The sequence below is a fragment of the Pteronotus mesoamericanus genome, unplaced genomic scaffold, assembly GCF_021234165.1.
Source record: "Pteronotus mesoamericanus isolate MK-2021 breed Mesoamerican mustached bat unplaced genomic scaffold, CSHL_Meso_final contig_90, whole genome shotgun sequence".
Lineage (NCBI taxonomy): Eukaryota > Metazoa > Chordata > Mammalia > Chiroptera > Mormoopidae > Pteronotus > Pteronotus mesoamericanus.
In genome coordinates, this window is record NW_026555277.1 from 19904202 (window position 1) to 19928718 (window position 24517).

Consider the following 24517-nt stretch of genomic DNA (forward strand, 5'->3'; position numbering starts at 1 on the left):
TCCATACTTTAAAAAATTAAATGATGAAACTATAGGCTCTTCAACAATTTTTTTTTAGCACTTATATTCTATGAGTCAGTGTCTCTATCTTTACAAAGTAAAAAGAGATATGATTTTAGGGAAATTTTATCTCTTGTCCTTCTACTTAATTTATCCCCCGCCACCAAAAATGTATCCTACATTCCAATTGTCCCACAGGCCATCTGATCATTGCTCATTGTACTATGAAGCCATCCAATCTTAAACAGTCATTTTTAAGAGTTACCCATTATATGTCATCCAATTTTTAAAAGGCACCATTGAGAATGCACAGCTATGTATGAACACACCAGAGATCTTCTAAATCCTGTTTGAGTTGGATTCTCCTTTCCTGTTAATCCCCTTTGCTCCTCTCTGTGCAAGCATTTTAACAAGTGTACATATTTACTTCCATAGGGTTGTTAAAGGATAATATTTTTATACAATCATTTATTTTTCCTTCTCAGTATTATTCCCTTCCACTTATTCTCTCCACCTCCTTTGCACATTCTCATACTTGCCCTTCTTTGCCTCAGGGAAAGAAATGCACTAGAAAAAAATGCAGAACTCTTCCCCTTAGTCTTTTTGCCTTTTGTTAGCTAAAGTCCTCAGCATAAGAAGTCTCTTAAAGAAACCTGGACAGAGAAGGTTGTTCCTCAGCCCCTAAAGAGACTCTCCCAGAGGCCAGGGGAGACAGGGCAGATCAGGGAGCAGAGGGTATCTCTACCTCACCCCCTTGGTGCAACCACCTGGAAGGCAGCAAGACCTCAGGGAAGAAAGGGGAATGACTGTAGACTGTACAAAGGCCAACAGGACCAGAGACAGTCTTACCTAAGATATCCCAGCCCCAAGCTGAATAGCTGGGAGTCACTATTCCTGAAGGGTGAAGACAGAAACAATGGAACTAGACAGGTGTGAGAGGACCTAATTGACAACCTACCTCAGTTGTCTTAACATTGCACAAGATCCAGAAGTGTGACACAGTCCTGGGGAGAGATGGGGAAACCCCAGAAAGGACTGAGGTTAAAAAATTTCTTTCCACTAGCCTAGCAGAATGAAGCTTACAGTCAGAAATTAAAATTGGAAATTGAGTTAAAAAATGAACGGAAATATACATATCCCTTTCTAAGATTCAGACTTGCTCTACATCCGTAGGGTGGTGTATTGCCTTGCATTGCACAAACAAACCCAGCTGGAATCTACTTTTCGAAATCCTGGGGAATCCAATGATTGTTCATTAAGTACTCTTTGCAAGCTTGGTGTCTTTGAAGCACCTAGAGCAATGCATGGTATACAGCAGCCTCTAGGACTATTGGTTGCTGGCTGAGAAAACCAGCATATTTAATGAAGCACTGAAAAAACTCCCTTCTTCATTTTGTGCTAGTTTAAGTCGGGAACAATAGAAAACTATTTGAATCAGTAAACTGTGAGCTAAGAGTGGGCCCTTAATAAGAGATTTTTCCAGATCCATTTCCTCAGATTACTCCAAAGATCCAGCCTGTAAAAATTCAATCATTTTCACCAGAGGTCTAACCCTGGATGACAGATAGCTGCTATATGTGGTTTTACAAGGACTGTAAGGGCATTAACAGTGTTGAAGCTCTAGGGGACTGTGAAATCTGGGATGCTATATTTTGAAGTAAGAAGTTCACTCTCGGCAGCTCTGCTGTAACCAGGCATGACTAGGTGTTATCTGAAATTGAAAATGGCTTTTCAACAGCCCTAGGTCCTCGTTATTTTTAACATCATAGTTCATACTGCTAAAAATATCCCCAAATCTCTTCCTTTAGGTAATTTGAAGGGGGAAGCATTATACTGGGAAATAGCTGAACAATAACCACTTCCCTAGTGGAAGTTTAGAAGAAACCCTAGTGATGGCATCAGACTCCCTCCGAGTGGCAGCCATGTTGGATTCTGTCTGTCACTGTAGAGGTCTGTCTCCTCCTGGCTAAGATGCACTTCAAACAAGAGCTTCTACGTCTCTTCTCATCTGAAAGTGACATGCTTTTTCACATTTCAGATCTCTAACAGTCACTACTTAAAAGTAATAACTCACCACCCACGAACTCTGTTTTGTTACTTCCTTTCTCTTGACAAATATTTATTTTTTTAATATAATATTTTATTGTATTCACAATACAACTATTTCTTTTAATGGGGCTTGGAATATAAAGTATAAACAAGAAAACAGGGAAACAATATGATTTTCATACTCAAGCACAAATGTCAGTGTTTTGATACTGGGTCTTATTTTAATGTGAATTCTTATGCCTGATGAGAATGTCTTCCTCACTGAAGTTTCAAATCCTAGGTATATTTAGCTGACTGGACAGATGATCTTCCTAGTTCTATATATTAAACCCAAAGCAAACATTAGACCCAAAGCAAAAAGAATGAAGAAGTAAGATCTATTTTTACTATCCACTTATAGTAGAATACAAAGGGCTCTGCAGATGCTAAATGACAAACAAGAATCTCCTGCCTAAGTTTCAAAGACAGGAACCAGAAAACATAAGCCAAAGTCCCAAGATTTTCTAGCAAGTCAGAAACCTGAAGATTGGTTATGAGACAAGGATAGAAATGTTCTCAGCCTACCTAGCCTACATTATCTTCCACAAGCTTAGTTAGGACACTTGCAGTTAGTTGTCCTGTCTCTGAATGCCCACCACAGACACATAGGTCTTGGTGGGTGGTATGTTGGACTCCTGCCCCTTAACCCCCATTCTGATATTACAAGTGAAGGTAATAATGGTTCCTACTTCATCTTATGAAGGTAAACTAAATTCAATTTTAAGGGTTTAAAACAGTTTTTGGTGCCCAATTATACTAAATATTGGTAATTATTATCCCTGAAGACTCTGAAAGTCTTTTTCTTAAACACACATAGACACAAAGATACCACTTGCCAATATTACAAAAATGCCATTTTCAATAGATACATCATGAGCATCCTAGAATCTGTATGTTAATTGCATGTTCTTTGTCAGGGCCTTGTCTTAGTATGGTGAGTCCATCATTTCCCAAGAAGTTCCTTGGACAAGGCAGCCTTTGTGATCACCCACCTCACTTATAGTTTCTTTACCAGTCAATAGGAAACTCATAGGTGTTGAGACTGAATCTAAGCTTGGCCCCGTTAACCCAGAAGCTATCCCTCTATTCTCAGTCTGAGAATGTGCTCTCTGCCAACCAACTCACAACAACAGAAAATGCTGATGTTGCAACTGGACAGAGACTGCTCCACAGCTTGGAGCTCTCCAGCTAGATGCATAATCAGTGAGTAGGGGGCTGATGAAAATTTTTCAGGTGTAGGTTTGCTGGTAGAAGTTGTCCGAGGGAATCCCAAAGCATGGCTGCATCTCAGCAAAACTGACCAATGTTCATTCCTCTCCTCTCTTTGCCCTCTTCTCTTAGATTAGGACTTGGAACCAAACAGACTACCAAAAGTTGTAACAGCAGATTTCTACAGCAGAGAGGCTATTATTCCCACTTAAAAGTTTTGTTAAAATAAACAGAAAATTTATAAAATTGGGATACCTCCAGGGTGACTACAAAATCAAGCTTGTTCCTACTCAAAAATGGCTGCTAGAACATTAAATGGACCCCATAGAGGTCCCCAGTCTTTGCGTTCCAGACAATGGGAAGCCCAATTCATTTCTGACAAACATTTGATAGTATTTTTTTAGTGTGGTCTATCAGGGTTGTATACATTTACTTAATCCTCACTTATTAAGTAGCCTCATGTTACCAAATGACCTTTCGTTTAGTCCCTCAACATCCTCACTCCACTAAGCCCCATCTCAGTACTTCCCTTCCTTCTACAAGATTGCATGCCTGTGCTTTCCTTCACCCTTCCCAGTCCCAAAGGTGCCTTAATTTAATGGCTGATGACAGGATTCTGTGCAAGCTTCTTAGGAAGTTACCAAGAATATGGTTGTGCGACATGTCCTTATTAAGCATTATTCAGTACATGCTCTGTTACCACTGTGCTAGGCACTATAGGAAATACAGCGGAAATAAAAGGCATGGGCTTCACCTTAGGAAGCTTATAATTACTATTAATTTTCTCTAATGAACAACACCTCCTACTTTCTAATGTTCTAAGAAAATGATGAGTAAATTCCATGTGTGTAGAATGATGTTATGGCACAATATGTTGACAATAAGGGGATGCTAAATAAATTCCCCACTTGCCCAACCCCAGCCCAGCAAAAGCATTAAGTATATCCAATAATGAGTGAGTCTTTAAATGAGAAAAAACATCAAATCATATGACGGGTCTCTCAAATACATGTGCATACACAACTGAATTAGAAGCTTTTCTCTAAATTGTGAATTTGAAGACATTTTGTTAATTTGTGATAAATGGGCCAAGTTCAGGATATGTGTCCTTTAAGGGAAAAAAAAAAAAACTCTCACATCTACTTGCAATTCATTAAGTGGCAAAATGTCATCCTACTGGTTCTACACACCTATTTTTTAACTTGCTTCTGTTTTCAGTAGTCTGAATGGTGCTCTTTCAGACAGACCATGTGTTTATTCATGTAGCTGTAGCTATTCTCTTATTAGAAATGTGTCTTGGAAACAGAATTATAATGTCTGGAAGGAAAGAAAATACCCAGAAGAAAAAAATTAGGCATATACCATTTTTTTCTTAATGCTCTTTTTACCCCTACAAATATTAAACACATCATACCCCTCAGAACATCTTTATAGAAAGTGTAGTTACCAAAAGAATAGAAGACTATTCCAAGATTGAGTCCAGGTGGACAAAGTTAAATATTTTATTGCTTAAACACTGATAGACCTTCACCTGATGCCTCTGACCTTATAGAAGATAGAATACTGCTTCTGTTCATCTTATAATACTAAAAAATGGTGAAACAAATCCTCTGGCTCCAATAAAATGAATAGTTTTTTTACCATAATTTTTAATAAAACATCTGCACATTGAAGTCATCATTTTGTAGTGAAGGTAGCCAAAGACTTTGAATGGCGGTATGGAAAGAAATTGGAGAGCACTTCCTGATGGAATATTTCAACTGTGATGAAGAGAAGGATTGTTGGGTCTACCTGATAAGGATTCAAGATGAGAAAGCTGAATGGCAACTCTTGGGAGAAGAGATTTTAACTTAGTGACTTCCTGAGTCCCTTCAAGCTCTAGTGTTGAATGATTCCATAATAATAAGGTGACTGTAATTTTTAAAAGTACTGTGGTGGCCAGATTTGCTAAGGAGATAACATAAAGGAAAATTTGAGTAATGAGTGAAGCTGTCTGTCAATCACAAAGGAATTCAATAGGTGAAACAGAAAGAGGTCTCTTGAGAAATGGTTGGCCACAGGGTGCAACACCTCATCAAATTTCTAGCTGTCGAAACCCTCTTGCTTTGCTGAGAAGGGCTCATTTGCTGAGCTTTCACAGATGTAGAAATATGGACTCAGCAGGTTGCAAAGCCAATTGGCAGTTTCAATCCTGTCACTTACAAGAAGAATTTGATAACCAATTCAGAAATGAATTGTGCTCCTTTCCTCTCTTGATTAGCACACCTCACCAAACCCATACTGACTGTTCCAAGTGTGCGGTCTCGAGTCTAATTTGTTGTGTAGCTTACGTATTGAGTTCTTTCCAGAAAGCAAGCTTTGAGGTTTGGGGGTGTGAGGAGGAGGAGAGATGGGCATCTATTAAAAATCACATGACTTTCTTTTCATTCAATAATAAAGATTAACATTCTATCAAGAAGGAACTAGGAATAGAACACGTGTTGAATAAATTTTACTTGCTTGTTTTAAAACTTATAGGACAATAATTATATTAATATTTATGTTCTTTATCAACTATGTCATAGAAATAGTACCACAATAATGAAGTTGAAAATAGAGTGAACAAGTAAAAGCATCCTATAAAAAGTTCTGGGACTGTTTCTCAACCAAGTAAATTATCATCCCTAAACCTTGACCTTATCATCTGTAAATTGTGATCAGTCTGGCATTACTTACTTCTTAGGGAAGTTATTATGGTCAAAGGAACTACCATTTTCTTTGACTACTGCATTTCAGCAATGTAAATGCAAATACTTTTAAAATAGAAAGGTGTTCTCAAATGGAAGGTATTGAGAAAATTCAGGCCCAGTGCTTAAATGACTTGCATGAAACTGGTAGCTAATTAATGATGGGCCTGGGACTCCTGTCTTTATTTGTTATCCAGCAATATTTCCTCTCTAGAATCTATTACCTTTCCAGTTTCTCCTTTGAACCAATCATATTACCAAAATAGCAATTTTAAAAGGCTTGCTTTAGAAACAAGCACTACACTCAAGTCTTTATCATCCGAAAGGAACTTAAAGGGTTTAACATCAAAATGTGGAAAACATATTCAAATGGTCCTCTTCTAATTAAAATGACTGGATATCTGCTTTGAAAACAAGTTTATATTACAGAACAGAAAGAGTTTGTCCACTCCACACTAGAGGAGCCAAACACAAAACACCAAAAATTGCAGTGGAGAAATATTGGCTATTTTATTATAAATGGTGCCACCCAGGAGAATGGAAGCAAATATTCAAAAGCCCGAACTCCCTGACGGCATGTAGGTTTCAGATTATTTCGGGCAAAATCACAAGACACCGTGGGGTAGAAGTTTGGGATGGTGCTGGGACCTTATTGGTCAGAAGTGAGTTAAAGCTAATGAATAATTTCTTCAGGTCTTGAGGACAACACTGAGGTTTTTTCCAGCATCCTTCTGTCGGTCTCATGGGAAAGTAGCCTGGGGGTGGTTTCACTTCAGGGCCCAGGAACTGAAATAGAGCTTAGGTCAAGACGTTATCTTAAGTCTGCCAGAGGTCCAAACCCTGTGTCCATTGGTCAGGGCTGGGCTACTGTCTTTTGCCGACTCAGGGATTGCTGATCTATCTGGGGAGAAGAGCTAGGTATCTGAGGGGTATAGACAGGGAGAGATATACTATTTCTAGAGCTAGGATTTAAAACTAAATTTACTCAAAGTCATAAGGACCCTCTGTTTCATTTGGAGAATACATAGACACAGCGCTTGGTTGTCCTTCTGTAAGTGACATACTCTGCCTCCCTAATTCATCCACCAAGGAGGCGTGTATTCACACGCCCCTCCCCCTCTACCCAGCTCCTCCTCTGGATTGGGCCACAGGCCTGGTCTCCTTCCAGGCACTTGAGGGACTTTGTAAATGGAATTTTGTAGTTGAGATTTATTCTTAAAATATGCAGAATTCCAGAATACAGCTTATTCTTATATCATTTCCTGGGAAGTACATTGTAGGTTCATACTTAGTAAGTAAATATTCTATAAGCCTTTGATGTTTGCTCTTTATGTTAATCTTAAGCTTTCAATGGTGCTCTTAACTCCCATTTTCATTTTCAATCAGGAACTTGTTCTACCAGAGACAGTCATTGAAAACCTACTGTTTGCCTATCTGCTCAGTACCAGGAAAAAAAAAAAATGAGCAGAGTGAAAAGAATATGTTTCCAAAACCCTAACACCATGAGTGACAAACCCATTAACAACCTCTAAACCCCTGACCATCAGAATTTAAATCCAGGATTACGCGTATAATTAGCCAAAATGCAACTTGCTCAACATAGTTCACTTACAGGACACAGAGGCTCGAGATGTTCTTTCATAAGGATGAGGACTGCTCTCTAATTCCACCTTCAGGCTCTTGAGAAAGGGAGGAAGAGAGGAAGGGGGGGAAAATGACCTTTTAAAAGCCATATTTCATTTCCAATATAACTTTGGGCTTCTTTTCTCTTAAATACCCATTTTTAAGTTACAGATCGGAATTAAATCACATCACCCAGGCCTGGTGTTATGTGGTAACAAGCAATTCCAGGGATGGCCTTGCACTTCTTGCAGATCATGCATGCTCTGTGTATGTCCCCCAGATTTATTCAATTCAAGCAACAGTATGAACAGTTTACCCATCCCTGAGTCTTTTGTTGAGGTACTCACACACCACTGCCTTTATCCCCTGCATTACTATAATTTGTTTTTCCTCCCCAAGGGCAGTTCTCTAGAGTTGGTCTTCATTGAAATTCATCTGATTTAATCTGAAAATCTCTGCAGCTTATCAAGGTAACTCTGAATTCTAATGACAACTCCATAGGATCTCAGACCTAGAAGGAACCTTGGAGCGTAGCAAGTCTGATCAATTCCCTTATGTTACAGAGAAGGAAATGAAGACCCTGAGGCACAGAGGGCATGTCCAAGGATGTGCAGTGCATCAGAAACTCAGCCCCAAACAATTCATTGCAAGTGCTTCCGCTGAGGAGACTTAAGGAACTACTTACAGAGGTGTGGACAAAGTTAAGGGAAAACAGTGGATACTGAGATCCCCAGTGACCAGCAAGAGTAGAAATGTTTTCCTTTCCCTAAGCCTGAAAGAGAAGGGCAAAATATAGTGATAGAGCTCAGTGAAAGCAGGAAATGAGGAGAAGCCACCCAACCAGAGCCGTAGTCAGGGAACAACACTGCTATTACCCTAAATTCTGTGTCAAAACAAAGGTGACTGGAAGAAATAGTCCAGTTACCTTCTTTTTTAATACATTTATTCTATCCTTCTTTATTAATACTATAAGTACACTGCAATGTTTGTGAAAATTCTTGATGAAGGGATTAAGAAGTACAAATTGGCAGTTACGGAATAGTCAGTTTACTTACCCAGTATAGGGATACAAATTACAGAATAGGGAATATAGTCAATAATTTTGTAATAGCTATGAATGGTGCAAGGTGGGTACTGGAAAACTACCCCAATCACGTTCTCATCATTCCCATCTCCTGCTGGTGCCTTCCACTGGTAGATTACCAGAGGGCAAGGAAGGCAGGTGATATGGTCTCTTCAGGTCAGCTTTGCTACCGCAGAAGGGAGCAGGAGAGAAGAAATAATAGATTGGGAGAATTACCAGCTGATACAGTGAATTCAATTAGCCAGCAAAAATGCATATCTCCATTTTAACCTGTATTAATCTTATTACAAAAGTTCTATTTGCCTAACAAAGAATTGCTGAAGAAGAAATGGAGGGAGGGGCAGGAGGGAAAGGTGAAAAAAATAAAGGCAGCAGGAAAAATGTAGAATTGTACCAAGGGTCTGTATGAAGGGTTCACAAAGAAATAATAAAAATATTCTGTAGTAACATACAGAACTTACTACATATATTACAACAGAATACATTGTTCACCTTATGGCAGGCCATTCTAAGCACTTTATATACACTAATTCACTTAATCTGCAATTCATTGTACAGATGAGGAAACGGAGACCTAAAGTATTGAGCAGGATAAATCTCAGTCTCCTTGCTGTAAATGTCATGCTTTAACCACTACCTCAGACTGCACCTATAAAGTAAAAGTCCCTCACAGAATCCAGTATGTGCTGGGGACTTAGTAACAGTAATGCATGAAAACTTCATTATGATGGTTAAACAATGACAGATTACATCTTTACAAAACAACATAAGAATTAGTCCAAGAGTTCAGCTTGGGCTGGAGCAATCATCCAAGAGACCCAGTGGCTATAAATCAGTGACTAAACCAGAAATGGCTTCAGGCAATTGTGAGCCTGCTGGGGCAGAACGAAGAGCAGAACCAGGTCTCCTAGCTCTGACAAGGATTACAGGTCCCCTCTCTTTGACAATTCACTTTCAGAGCTCCATAGAAGTTTCCCTGGGAACAGGGTTCCAAAGTGCTGATCTGGTACCTCACTTCACATGACCTCTGGTGGTACCTTAGCCAGACTCCTGCCCTCAGGCCAATATATATTGATATGCTCTTTTGCCAAACGAGACTTACAAGCCTATGCACGGAAAGCAGTCAAACAATAGCATATAAGCAAAGTTAGACTAGTCTAGTATATGATACATCTCTATTATCATCACTTTTTAATATAATTTAGATTCTTGGAGTGAATGATTACAATTACTTTCTTCACTATCTGTCTTTTAGAAACATGCAATATTTAATAAGAACATTAACAGAGGTCTTTTGTTCAGGGACAAAGCAAGTAATTTTCTTTACATTTGCATATGCATTTTGACCTTGAAGGGAATAAACATCACATTTGGTTTTATAATGTTGCTATGTGGTTTTCAATTAGGTTTCTGTTATGTTCTACAAATAGAAAAACCAGCCTATATCTAATTTAATATCTACAAATTTCCACAGATGGTCGCAGAATACTGAGTAGTTTAGTGGATAAAGATTTTGCTGCATGTTTTCCAATTCGTGACTTAAAATTGTGTTTTTACCACATTTTTTATTAAAAATTTCCATTGACTTATTTTTTTCCAGCGAGTGTGATTATAAAATAATTCTCTCAGTTTCTGTAGGCATAAAGACATCTGATTTGAAAAAGTTTATAGGTTAGGCAGCCAAGTTAGACAGAAATAGTTCAGCCACAGCTGAATAAAGGCAGTAGTGTTATGATGGTTGTCAAAAGATGGATTCATCACGACTAGTTTGATCTCGGTTTATATAATGCACCACAGAAGATGGAAGTTTCTGAGGGTGGAGCTGGGACGCCACTTTCAGAGCAGTCATGAAATTTCTTTGATGTCTGTGAATGTTCACAAATGCAGCCTTGTTCTCCTAACTAACCCCGTGCCAACATGCTGAAGGGCACACCACGGAGGGCAGGATTTAAGGAAAAGAGCAAGGGTTTAAACAAAAGACTGACTTGAATTTGAATTTATCTCTAGCACTTCTTGTAACAAGATCTTGTCCAAGTTATCTAACAAAAATAGAAATACTGCCTCCCAATATAATGGCTTGGTAGATAGATATGAAAAAGACTCTTCCATTGTCCCCACTGAGCTCCACTGAGAGAAGATAAAGGACCACAAACAAATATTGATACTGTAGAGGGGTAAAGAGCTGAAAGAGAGAAGAATCAAATGCAGTAAGAGTAACCATGCATGAGGGTTTAATTTAGAAAAGGTTTACAGAGGAAGGGACATTTGAGCTGAGTCTTGGAAAAGGTAGAAGTGGTTAAAAACCCTGAGGTTATCAATGACATCTTGAATACCATCTGTGATGACTCTCTGTGATTCCCTAGAGAACGGTGTTGAAAAGGATTCTGAGGTTCTTCCCAGGATCAGTGGCCTAGTGGTTAATCACAGACCCAGTCGATGGCAGTATCTCCAGGCAAGGTCTCAAGAAGAATGTAGTCCTCAGCTTACGAAGTTCAACTGGACTTTGGCCTCAGTTTACTTACCCTGCATGCCAATTCCCCCAACACCCTTTGTAGCCTCCCGCAAGCATGAGATCCTATTCTCTGTACTCACAAATATCTGAAGGAGTCTTCATGCGAAACAGCTAACACACCTGAACATCAATAGCCATCTGACTCTGGGTATTTTCTGTCACATCATTTTCTGCTACCGCGCCTGTCTGCCAGGTTAGCCCTCCCTTGGACAGTTATTCCTGCCTTAATGGAACCTGAACCCAGCGCAAGTCTCAGGTGCTGTCCACAGGAGTACCGCCTGCCCAGCAGGAGTCGATCCTTCAATCAGGGCCATTTTCCCAGTCCTGAGCCCCACCCAGTCTCCTGATTCTTTCCCTTCCACACCAGCTGATGTTGAGAATCCAGCAGGCCTGCCACAAGCCAATCTGCAATTATCACCAAATAAAATGCATTCTCCCCGGCTCTGAACTCAAGTCTAGATATAGGAAGAAAAATCATGCTAATTCCCTTTCTATCATGTTCTCCCATGGAACACTAGGGCTGAGTGCTCCAGGAAACCCACAAAGCCTCTTTCCTCTTTCATATGATAGCCCTTCACATCTTGGACACAGCTATCGTGCCCTCCATGAATCACCCTTTCAAGCACAAACCACAAGCACTGTAAACATTCAAATTCGCACAAGTGCAGTCCATGCTGGTCCGCTCTGCATAGGCCTAAAGCACCCAGCAGTTCCTTTGTGATGCTCCCCGACAGTACTCCCCTCCAAATCAGCTTTCACCCCTGCATAGTGCCCACCTCCACACCACACATACGTGCCTGCACTACCACCCACCCAGAGTGGAACCACTGCCTTTAATGCCCATTCCTAGAAGGGGAGGTTTTGTGTTTTGGCTCCAGATATTTCCATGCCTTGATTTCTGCTACAAATTGTTTCTGTGCAGCTACCTCCATCACAGTCTCAGCTGGTTGGCTTCCTGGTTCAGACCTGTGCTTCTCTCAGTCTTCAATCTTCTATGTGGCATTGAGCCTTGTTTGATAATTTTGTTCACTGAATACTGGTCCAATTTATTTATTTTTATAGGACATCGGGAGACCTTCAGGCCTCTGACTTCTGCTTTTTCCCCTTTTTTTTTTCCTCAAAAGGACTCGTTTCTATTTTCCAGCAACCGTGAACCCCACCTCAAACTCTTCCTTCTCTTTACCCCCACCTCCCCCTCACCTGCTGCTCTAGGCTGATTATTTTTCTTTTACAAACTAGCCCCATCCCAAGGGCCACAGATATATATATATATAGATATATATATATCTATATATATATATATATATATATATATATATATATGCAAGGTAACTCCCATTGTCTTTCACTGGTCATTACTTTTTATTACCTCCAGCCTATTCTGGTTAGGAAATGATCCCATTTTCAGGGAACACACTAAAGGTTATATGAAAATCAAAGCTTGTCACTGGCTGTATCAACGGTTTCCATTTTCCCCCATCTCTACAGAGAAGCCATGTTGCTGCACTGACTTGAGCACCAGTGAGTAGGAAACAGCTACCACTAACAGTGCACATGGAAACCACTGGTCCACTGCTACATGTCTTCACCTTCCTATTTCACTCTTTCTCTGGTTACATCTCTCAGCTGCTGGAGGTAACCTTAGCATGAGCATCTTCAAAAAAACTTTCCAAACATTTGTCCAGCTCTCTTTCACATGGCCACTGCTGCCACGTCTCTGGTGATTCCTGAGAAGTTCCAGCACATTTTGCAAGTACTGATCACTAATATCAATGGGCGATAGAAAATAGCCTTTGCCATCATTGCAATTAAGAGTGTGGTGTTGAGGAAAGCAGACGTCAGCCTCACCAAGTGGGCAGGAGAGCCCACTGAGAATGAGGTTGAATACATGATGACCATTATGCAGAATCCATGCCAGTACAAGATTTCAGTCTGGTTCTTGAACAGACAGAAGGACATGAAGAATTGAAAATACAGCCAGGTCCTGGCCAGTAGTCTGGACAACAAGCTTTGTGAAGACCTGGAGTGGCTGAAGAAAATGTGGGCCCACAGAGGGCTGCACCACTTCTGGGGTCTTCATGTTCAAGGCCAGCAACCGATACCACAGGCCACCTGGGCCACACTGCAGGTATGGCCAAGAAGAAATAATCCATAAGCCTTTTCTGTTAATAAACAGTTTCTACACTTAAAAAAATTGTCCAAAGATTATTTGCTTCTTCTGATACCCATTTGCAAGCCCCATGATACATGCTTTACTTCTCTAGTACTTTCCATTTTCCCCTTTCCCTTTGGCAGGTAGCTCCCAGAATTTAGACATGATCATTTGAAAAGAATGTGGGCTTTGGAATTCACCATCAGTTCTAATTCTAACTCTGCTACTTACTAGCTGTATGGCTTTGGGAGAGTAATAAGACCTCTCAGAAACTTAGTTTCCTCATCTATAAAATGAGGATGATGGCAGTACCTCTTCTGTAGGGTTATTGTGAGACTCGCTTTAGCTAAGTACTTCCATGAAATGTTAAAGGCTTCACAAGTTGGTTTCCTTTCCCACTTCATTGAGAATAAGCAGCTCAAGAAATTGTATCAAAATGACAGCTTCCTAAATGGGAAAAGAGTACCAGAGAATGCTGGTCTTCTTTCATGGATCTGAGCTTTCTGTCCTTAAAGTCCAGTCATAGTTAGATAACTTTAATATGCTGAAAGCAAAAAAATAAAGAATAAAAAATGTTCACAGGAGACAAGAGACTATGTCTGAGTCACAAATTAACTACAAAGAAGGAAAGCAAGACTCATTTTCAACAAGGTGAGGAAAATAAGCTAATTCTGGGATGACTGCAAGATGGACTAAATGTCAAGGTGAAGCAAGAAGAAAAAGGAAACATCCTAAGAAAAAGTGCTATATGTGAGAAATTGTTTGCATTGCTTTCTAAAATTTGAAATCACCTCATGAGATCTATTTCTTACAATTCTTCCCAGAGGGAGCCTCCCTTTTGTTTTTGCTGTTGGTCAAGTAAATTATATCATTTCGTGTGACTACTGTGTTTTTATAACACCGTTAGTTGCCATGGTAACCTGACCGTGTATGATAAAAAGAGCATGCATCCTTTCCCTGGGTTGTTACATGAATTCCAGCAGAATTTGGAACATTTCTCAATGTCCTGCAGGCATCGCAGTGGCTGACTATTGCAGTGGTTGTTTTGTGTTTTCTTCTGTAACATTCTTCTGTTGGATGGCTGAGGACAGTTTGAGTCACCTGAGATTCAGGGAAAGACAGAAACGATGAAGCCAATGTCAGGCCAGAAACCATGGTAATGATCACACGGAGGCTTAGCAGAACATCTGGGATGGAGGTGGGATGAAAAGCAGCCTGAAAAGAACAGCTCCTGGGCAGAAAAGTTCCTAGTGTCACTCACTGCAGAGCCCTGATATGAAAATCAACAGACCTGGCCTCTCAGCACGGTTCAAATCCTGCCTCCTCCTGTGACCTTGGACAAGTTTCCTAATGTCTCTGAGCCTCGTTTTCTTTTAAAATAATTTCCAAGATTCCTTCTCCAGTCCTAATTGTCTATGATGGTAGGATCCTGAGTTAGATCAGGGCTTCTGAAAATATGACCCAAAGACTCATTGAAAAACTAAATTCTTTAGGCCCTGCCTCCAGTCTTACAAATGAGAAGCTCTGGGTCTGATGCAACTCAACCTGCATTTCTCCCAAGTGCTCCAGGTAATTACTGTACATAATAAATGAAAGAACAACAATCATAGAATGATCATGAAAGCAATGATTCCCAAGAAGGGGCTGAATGTCAGATTCCTTACCAAATAGACCAGAGAACGCTGAATTCTGCTAAGAAAAATTTTTAGAAGATTAATAGCTGCCCCTTTTGTAAGATCCATTAACCCCAGGGATACGAAGTAAGTGTCAATCCCACACGTACCCAGTAATGACAATGAGATTGTGTTAGAACTGACACAGTGGCGAAAGTCTTAGGTTGTTCCTGCCCAGAAACTCCTGGGAAGGGGTCTCCAGGGCACATTTTATTATCACCGCAATAGAGGAATAAACTTTCCTCTTGATATGATTGTCGGGTCAAACATAAGTCATCCTGGTTTGGGGGTGGAGGTGTTTTGTTTTGGTTTTTTTTTTTTTGGTTTTGGCTGAATCTACAAACCCCTATCCCTGCCTATAGCCAAGGACACATAATAGAGGAAGAAAAGAACCTTTTTCCCCTGTACATCTATAAGCTGTATCATTTTTCTGAATAAAAAAGAAATGTGTAAAATGAAACAATACCTTGAAGGCACCTGAGTCATCACTGTAAACAGGTGCAAAAAAGAAGTGAAGTGCTAGGAATAACTTTCCAGTGAAAGTCATTTTCTGCTTTGTTTTGAGATCTCCCAAAACAATAACTTTCTTAACTGGCTTTGCTCCAATTAACAGCACAGTGACATCACGTTTTACAAGTTCAATTCCAAATAAATTAACTGTGTCTCAACTGTGGGAATGGAAGAAGGCTCAGACTTGGTATAAAAATATAGTCGGTTTTAGCAACAAACCCACAGTTCAAAAGAGAGAATTTAAAAAATGAGCATTTTTGCCTTTATACTAAAAAAAGAAAAAGAAAAAGAAAAAGAAAAAGGAAAAAGATTGCAAGATTGGATTGAAATAAAAGGAGAATGTGAAAAGCCAGTTGGGGATCACATTCCAAAATCTTAAAAGTTTAAGCCAAGACATAGATTGACTTGCACAGAGTTGTGCTGGCCAAAGGGAAAAGATATTAGGCTGAGGCCATATAAGAAAATGCAGCAATGTTCTGCAAAAAAGACAGTTATCCTTCCCATAATCCCAAATGTCCTAGTTCCTCAAATCTTCAGAACATTTATTTGAGCATCTATTGTGTGCAAAGCTGTGATGATTCCTATGTTGGAGAAGCTTCCACTCAAGCAAGGAGGAAAAGACATACACATTTGAAGTTATTAGAGATGAAACTAAGTATAGTTGCAAAACAGAAGGTGAAAAATCCGCATGGGCTTGAAATGCCAGCGAACCTGATGGAGGAGGCTCAGTTTGAGATTAGTCCCAGTGGATATAAAAATAATCCCCCAAAAAATAATTGGGGATGAAAAATATGGAAACAGGAAGTAGCAGCAATAAGAGTACCATGTTGGAAGGAAAAGGAAGATGAGCAGAGGTTTCTGCTGGGAAGTAGAAGGAGGCGGGTCTGAGCCAGTTAGCTCTGTCCTGCTGCTCTTGTGATCCACATTCCTACCTGGGACCAGTGGTTCCAGTGAGAAAGGTGGTAGTGGCCAGGCTCCCCCTCCATGGTAGACTATGCCCCATTTAGGTGAGCAGATTCTTTGGGTCTTCCTAGGACCCTGATCACAGACATGGAGATAGTGATGACAGTTGGAGTGCCATGAGGCTGTTGGTCCTCAGATTTGGGGGCAATGATTCCCTGAGTTTTGCAGGCAAAAGACCTGCCAATCTATGCTTATAAACAAAATGGGGATTAGAAGAGTCAGCTAGTGGCCAGGTGCCCTCAGCCCATATTTTCTTTCTTGTCTTTCAGGGGAACCTCAGGTAACATTCTTTCTTGCCCATTTATTTTGCCATAGCAGAAATTTTTGAGCTAAGGAGTACTTTATTTTTTAAAGATTGAGACTGAGTGAAGAATGCAATGTTCAACTCAGTGAATAGCTAATAGTAGAATTTCACATAATAGTAGAGGAACTACTAAGCTTATATAAAGTAGAACATCATCTAATTGTATCTGAAATATACCTGAGAAGTCCCTTATCTAAGGCTCTTTCTGTCATTTAGATAAGGCATCAATTATGGAAAAGAATGATCTCTCTAAATACATTTGGAGGAGTAGCAATGGCATCATACTATCCATTGGGGCTCCTAAACTGGGTGTTTCTTCATGGCTTCCAACCAAAGGCCAAGGGAGCCAGAGGTACAATCTTCAACACAGTAGGAACTCATTATAGGTAACTGCTATACCATCTATTGAGAGACCTATTCACTTTTATTTAGCAAATCTTTATGGAATGTTCATTATGTGCTGTCTCATTTGTTTGTTAGCACTTGCTGGAAAAAAAGAGAGAGAGAGAGAGAGAGAGAGAGCTCTAAGTAAGCAAGAGGAGAGAGATGCCTAAGCAGTGGTTCTTAGAACTGGATGGGTATAAGAAGCACTGAGAGTCATTGGAAAAGCAAACTCTTGGCTCCATTGCCTAAAAGATTCTGATTCAGTGCATCTAAAGTCAAGCAGTTGAATCAGCATTTTTAGCAAGTTGATTTAGTTACAAGTGGTCTCTGGCCACACTGAGAAACATTTCACAAGACAATAACAGGATGTGGAGGTCAAGAATGAGAAACCTTGTGTGGAAACCAAGCAGGCTGAAGCTACAATTGGTTAACCAAGAACCACAGAGGGCTCGGTGGGCCAAACCTGTCAGCTGATAGTAACACAGGACCAAGGGTATATTTTCGTGTGATCTTAGCCAAAAGGCCAAGAAGCGATCAAGGGTATGTTTTCTCTGCATACATGAAATAGTCCATTTGGAAGCTACAGCGAAAAGCTCTATTAGCCATGGGACAGATCAAAATGGCCGCAAGAGACGCAGTTCACAACACTGGAGTTGCCATGGTAACTGCAGGGTGGCAGAGATGAGCTGAGAGAGCTGTGGATAAGAAAGAGGAGGTGAACAACCTATACTAAAGAGAGTGCTGTGTGATTTATTAAAGACTGCTATACCTGTGGTAGCCCACTTTCTAATTAAAATAACTGTGAAGAAATCAAAAGCACAGAGACTGATTCTTCCAAGAACGGCTCACAGGTAGTAGGCTGATAGACAGCTAACTCATGAAGTATTATCTGCCCTTTTGGGTTTTTTCATTGTGTTCCCAATATCTCTAAAATTGGAGACCCCACCTACTGCTGAATGAATCAATCAAAAGCAAACTTAAACACAATACTCAAATACAAGGAAAATAACAACTTCGGAAAATGACCACAGATTTTATTTAATTAAAAATATTATACATGTTGTTGCATTTTCATGGAAAATATTGAGTTTAAAAACACCAACAGTGTTAGCTTTCAGAAACCTTAATGCACCCCGTTCTGCTACCTGCTTCTTTTTTCTGTTTGTGGCATTAACGATGCATAAGGAACTGGGGCCCCATGTAACTAGAGCTTCCTTGAAGTTCACAAGCACAGGACTCTGGGAATGAGCCATTTTCTTGACAGTGGTGTTCTATCAAGTTAACTCAATTACCACTAACTTTGGTTTCCTTGCAAACCATCTAAAGGAGCTGGCATAAAAGCCCAAAGCACATGTCAACACCAATTCAGCCCAATATGTCTGCAAGGATCTGCTAGGACCTCATCCAGTTTCCAAGCCAGTTAGCATGTGAGTTTATATTTTACCTGGTGTATTAGTGTCCTGAGCCTTTCCCAACTTCCCCGAACCCATGGTGGAAAGACACTGTCATATAGTGTTTATATTCAAACTATCAGCAAGTACACAAAAGGACATGTGGCCCCATGCACAATACTATCAAATAAAAAATACATATTGGTACAATACAACCCTTGGAATCACTGGCTAAAATATAGCCATGTGAGTATTTTTAAACTAGTCATTTAATTATACACTTGTTAAGAAAAATAATACAGCATAAAAAAAATTTAACTTGAAAATATCATTGCAGCTAGAAACTTCTCACATGTAAATACAAGGTGTACACAATATCACCCTCATCCTTACTCCCTTCCTTCGCTTTCCCAGGACTGTACCATCCTCTAACTTATTTCCTTGATTCCACATCATAATGCTGCATCTGCATATTACTCCCAAGTGATGCTTTTACTAAAGTTGAGTCCAATGTGACAGGAACACCCTGGCTCTGTTTTTCTGCGCCTTTGCTTTAAATTGTAGTATACTTAATTTGAGTTCTGCATCCAGCTTTACATTAAAGAGAGATTAATCTCCCCCAAAGTATACAAACAAATGAAAATAACTGGATAGCAAAAAGATAGAATTGCCTCAGCTTTTAGAAATTGGAAAATTGTCTTTCTTCTGTATAGTCTCTCAATTGATGGGAATAAAATAAGGCTGAAATTGCTTTTCACATTCTGGCTCAGTTGGAGGCATTTTCACATAGACCCCTGTAGTAAGAGGGCTTCTTTTCTTTATCTGCCAAACACAAAAAAGAAACAGTAATTATTTTTGAGGGATACAGAAGCCACTTCTAACCATAATAGGACTCGACAACCATTGGATCCCTCCCCTGTTGAAAAATGAATGTTCACAACATACAGAATTATAAGCCCCAGATTTTCTTGGTTTAGCTATTAAAATTCATTTTTTGATAAATAACTCTGTGCTATAGATGTAAAATATCAATCATTACCCCTGATTGGAAGATAGAAGGAAAAGTCTTTGAGAAAGCTTCAGAAAAAATAAATAAATAAAAACCCAAATGCTTCTGGTGACTGGATGTTGTCTGTGGAGGGATGAGTGTGATAAGATAATAAACTTTAGTTATCCTGTTTGAGAGCTGTATTTTTCATCTCCTCTCCTCATATACTCTTTATTACTTTTTCTCTGTCCACATCAGTTCCCAGTTTTTATCACCTCCATAAATTGAGATCTAGCATACTAGTCTGTGTGGCACTTTGTAGCAAATGAGGTTGGAAGAAGCTACAGCAACAGAACAGGTTCTTAGGGTGGGGAGAGGGAAGCAGAGAGAGAGGAAGGCAAAGAGAAAAAGAGAATAGGGGTGGGAGGGAAGGAGGGAGGAGGAAGGGGGAAGCGAAGAGAGAGAGAAGTTTATGATGACACCGGCCTTAAGCAGAGGTGGCTGAAAATGACTGTCAAAAAGAAATCTTGATAGGAGGCCAGATTCCATACCTCCTTCTCTTCCACCAATAGCTGTAACAAATAAAAACTGAGGTTCTCTTTTACTGGGTTGGAGGGGAGGTCAAAACTTCCCAGTCAAGCTGACTAGGTGGTGGGGAGCCCTGGATAGGTGTTATGTGGCTAGTTACAGGGTGGACAAGGAAGACACAAGTTGGGGAGCACTGAGAGATAGCTTCCTGATGAAGTAGAGAGACATTAAGAGAGAGAATAAAATCTACCCAGATGGATGGTCTTCTCTAGCAGCATTTTGCCCAACCTAACCTTGAATGTCAGGGTTATTAACATAAGCACAAACGCCGTGAAGAGAAAGAGCAAAACAGCTGCCCCATGTTATTCAAATGGTTACTCAAACTGAAACCCTGGTAAGAAGCACACAAACATTCAATGTCAAACACACTCATTTAAAATATCAGTCATCTCATAACCTCAAAGGCCAGTGCCATGGGTTCTAGTGTGTTCTTTACCAATGTCCTTCCCCTTCCTCATTTATAGCTTCATCTCAAAGAAACTAAACTCAAAAGTGTCATCTGGTCAGTCGTCACCACTAAAGGTATCCTCTCCAAAAAATGGTGCATTGTCAGCATCCCACTCACCATTTTGCTCAAAGAAACAGCTGTGATGAGGAAGCTGTAAAAAAATAACCCCGAACTAACTGCTGCAAGGATCCAGAGGAGGAAATCGGAATCTGGGCATGGTTCTGGATCTGCAACAGAAAACAAAGCAGAACCTCCCTGAGACACTCTTTAAACTTTAAGGCCCTACTTCCCCACTGATGAAAAATGAAGAAATTTGAGCTCCCACATCTTGATAATATTGCTAGGCCCCTGGTAAGTCCAACTATTTAGAGGTACCTCCCCAGCGGTGTTATATCAGAGGCTTGAGGGCAACCTCGGTGCTAGTTATCATTCCAGAGTGAGTGCCCCAACCTGTCAATAGAAAAATGACCTTCTCCAACCCATTTTATTCTATAGTCAGAATGCTGTGTGAGTTGCGATCCATACTTAAAAAAAAAGAAAAAAAAAGTCTACCATATAGTATGCCAGAGAACTTTTAAAGAGAATTTTCACAATCTTAAAAATGAGCCACCTGACATTAAGGAGCAACACTATTTTCATGCTAAAAAGACAGCAGTGCAAATGGTGTCAACTTAGTGATATGACTTTGCTCACCAATGACATAAATCTGTGTTCCATTGCCCATGCCCATGTAGTAGGGAGGTGGGTACATGAGTTCCACCTTGCAGATATAGAGCCCCGTGTCCATGGCCCTCAGCCCTTGGATGGTGAGGTTCACTTTGTTTCCACTGGAAGTGCCAAGGCAAGCGGAATCATCTAGGAAGGTCAAGTCATTCTCCACCATGTACGTTGTGGCGCAGACTTCAATCACCTGGCTGCCGACCTGCCGCAGCACGGTCACCCGGACCTCTTCGGTTTTTCCTGAAGACGCATACTCGCACACAAAGTTGGCAACACCCTGGCTGCTGGCCAGCACCACTGCAGGCTGGGCCACGTGCATCCCTACCGTGGAAAAACCAAAGGGAACTCAGTAACTCATACTCAGCCACCATGAGGCCCCAGTAAAAGCCAGAGAAGGTTTATCTTTGTTGGGCATCCTCCAACATTACCTTCCATTTATTCTCTTCCCTTTATACAAGCCCATCGCTCTCCCCGTCCTCTCCCTTCACCTCTCAGCTATCTTCCCACCACTCCGTAAAGGTGTTTTCTCATTGGAAAATAGTTTCTTGAAGGCAGCTGGTTGTAGCAGAAAGAGCATGGATGTAAAAAACAAAAGGCCTGACTCTACCATGAAATGTATGATTTGTCATGCCTCCCCTATGGACTTCATTTTCCCTTACATGTAGGAAAAGCAGATTAGATCAGATAATATCAGACTTGGTATTATAACCAAGTCTGGCGTTCTAAGATTATAATACAACTAGAGGAACTATAGTTCAGGAACTATGAGTAGTAGAGGACATTTTGGAGGCTGAGGTACAGAATATTGCCTTATATTACAAAGCATACCTAAGAAAATTTTGCCCACATTTCCCTGGCCTTATAACTCCATTATGCATAAGTAACTGCACATTGGCTCAGTGTACCAGCCACCCCCTTTCCTGACATTATTATCATAGAGTGAGGGATGCTGCCCCATGAAGGAAGCCACAAAGCAGAGGGCACCGGGTCGTTTCCTCTCCAGGCGGAGGCATCCCTACTGTTACCTTTTGTGGGCTTCCCCTGCCACTTACACCACATCTTCCGCTGCCCTCTCTCCTCACTTGAACACCCTCAAGGGGTGTTCTTTTTCCCTCTAGTTTCTACAGAATAAAGGAAGCTAGCTCTCCATTCAAAAAAAGCTCACACCATCTAAAATACAGCGGCTTCATGTCAAATTATCTCCCTTAGGCTAGCCCCTCTCCAATAATACACATGATACCAAAACTTGGATTGAACCATGTCACTCATTCAGCTCAAACTTTTTGATGTCTATTTAACACTTCAATGAAGGATATTGAGGGGTATTTACTTTATTTGTGCTGCGAAAACAAATAAGGTAAATAACATTCAATATTTTTCATTATCTAATCTTAACCTATCACTCCAGCCTAAGATTCTAGGACACCCCTTCTTGTGTATAAATTACTCTATAATTAAGGTGCTAGTCCTTTTCCCCAGGAACCTGTTCTGGACAACATCTGCTCGCAGATGAGACAATGTGACAGACACCATTGCTACAGTTAATCCAGTATCCCTGGTTAGACAACAATCTCCTTCTTCAATCTTCATCTGTGTCTATCAGAGATGCCCTCTGAACATTCTCTGCACTCCCATAACCTGATTACAGCACTTAATCAAGTTCTGCCCTGTGTTAAGCTTTTTTGTCCACTAATAACACCTCTTTCCAATGTATGCCTTTGGCTAATAAACTCTTGGGAGCAGCCATTATATCCTGCCCAAATGGATACTATTGAGTCATTATTGTGTTGACTCTAAGCCTAAAGAAGACCAAGTTTCCTGCCCTACCCCATGGAAGCTCCCAATTATCTCTACTAAATCTGGCCACCTGGTCATGTTCAATTTCCCAGTATTCACTATGGAAGGCTTTCAGTTACAAGTTGAATTAAATGCTCTAAAAAGGAAATTTAAATACTTCTAAAACTATTTAATCTTTAATGTTCAAAACATGTGAAATAATAAAAGGTATATGAATATTCCTAATCCAGCAAAAATTAAATCATTAAACGTCTCTTGGCTTTATACAAACTACATGACTTTTTAGCGAGAAATTCTAGAGAGAGATAAATTTGAAATTCAGTGGGAATGCTTATCATTTTATGCCATGTAACAAACCTGGTATCAGTGTCTAAAGAGGTTTATTTTATCTGAGAGCTCAGAAATCCACAGATAGATCAAGCAGTAATTAAGTATCTTATGCCAGACTTACAGCTTTCTTTCTTTCTTCCTTCCTTCCTTTTTTTTCTTTTGTTTTAAAATTTCAAACTGCTTCATTGTTCAAATAATTAGCTAACTAGTTTATAGAGTTGATTAAGAAGACCTTAAAATTTTGAATTGAGTAAAGAAGATTTAAATTTTACTCAAGCTAGCTAATTCGCATATAAAATTGAATTGGAGGACCTTAAACCTTGAATTGGGCAGAGAAGAGACTTCCCATGATTTACTTCAATTAATGTTTTTTAAAAAGAAAAGCCTTGAGCTTGCCCTGATTCCAAGCTCAAATTATTCAGAACTGCGGTATCTTTTCTCTCTTCACTTAACTTCACAGCATTTTCTTTCAGTCATATAGAAGTGTCTGCAATTGCTCATGTCTCCCAAACCAGTTCAGATGTACCCATTAAGCCTCTACTCAATGCCTGACACTTTGCTATGAGCTGTATCCCTGCTTATTTGCTGCTGCCAGCTGTGCTCTGCCCGCCTTGGAATACAGAGCTCTCGAAGCCTGGAGACTGGAGTTTTGCCTTTTGCTTCTGGCTTTGCTAGAAATCACTGCCCTTGACTGCTGAAAGAAATGAAACCCAGGTGGGAGAAACACCTCCTCCACCTTCATGTTCCAAAAGTCTCACTCACCTCTGGAGAAGACAGGGATGAAAAGCAGAGAAAACAGGGCAGTACAGGGCCAGGTCCTACAAGGCAGGTCCAGCCGAGCCTCATGCCTCCGGAATCCAAAGCAAGCCATGGTGTTATGGGAGCAGTGTTCAGGTCTTCAGGAAGCAGAGTGAAACCTTTCAAGATCCTGAAGCTTTGAAATCTGTTTGAACCCACACAGAATCAAGGACTTTATATAGCCGGCTTTTATCCCGGGTATGCACTCACACTCAATACATATAGAAGG

General features: G+C 40.2%; 1 protein-coding gene and 1 pseudogene across 2 annotated transcripts; one reads left to right on the forward strand and one right to left on the reverse strand.

The window, feature by feature from the left end:
• Positions 1-12938: 12938 nt before the first annotated feature.
• LOC129080603 (40S ribosomal protein S18-like) lies at positions 12939-13390 on the forward strand (annotated as a pseudogene).
• A 5946-nt stretch (positions 13391-19336) lies between these two features.
• CTLA4 (cytotoxic T-lymphocyte associated protein 4) lies at positions 19337-24361 on the reverse strand. 2 transcript variants are annotated; one of them, XM_054586203.1, is made up of 4 exons: positions 24253-24361; positions 21337-21684; positions 20761-20870; positions 19337-19441 (listed from the first exon to the last, which is right to left on the reverse strand). In XM_054586203.1, exons 1-4 carry the CDS (start codon positions 24359-24361, stop codon positions 19337-19339), a joined length of 672 nt encoding a protein of 223 aa, XP_054442178.1. The 2 variants fall into 2 exon arrangements, with proteins under 2 accessions (XP_054442178.1, XP_054442179.1); XM_054586204.1 differs by lacking the exon at positions 20761-20870 and having other exon boundaries at positions 19386-19441.
• Positions 24362-24517: the final 156 nt, after the last annotated feature.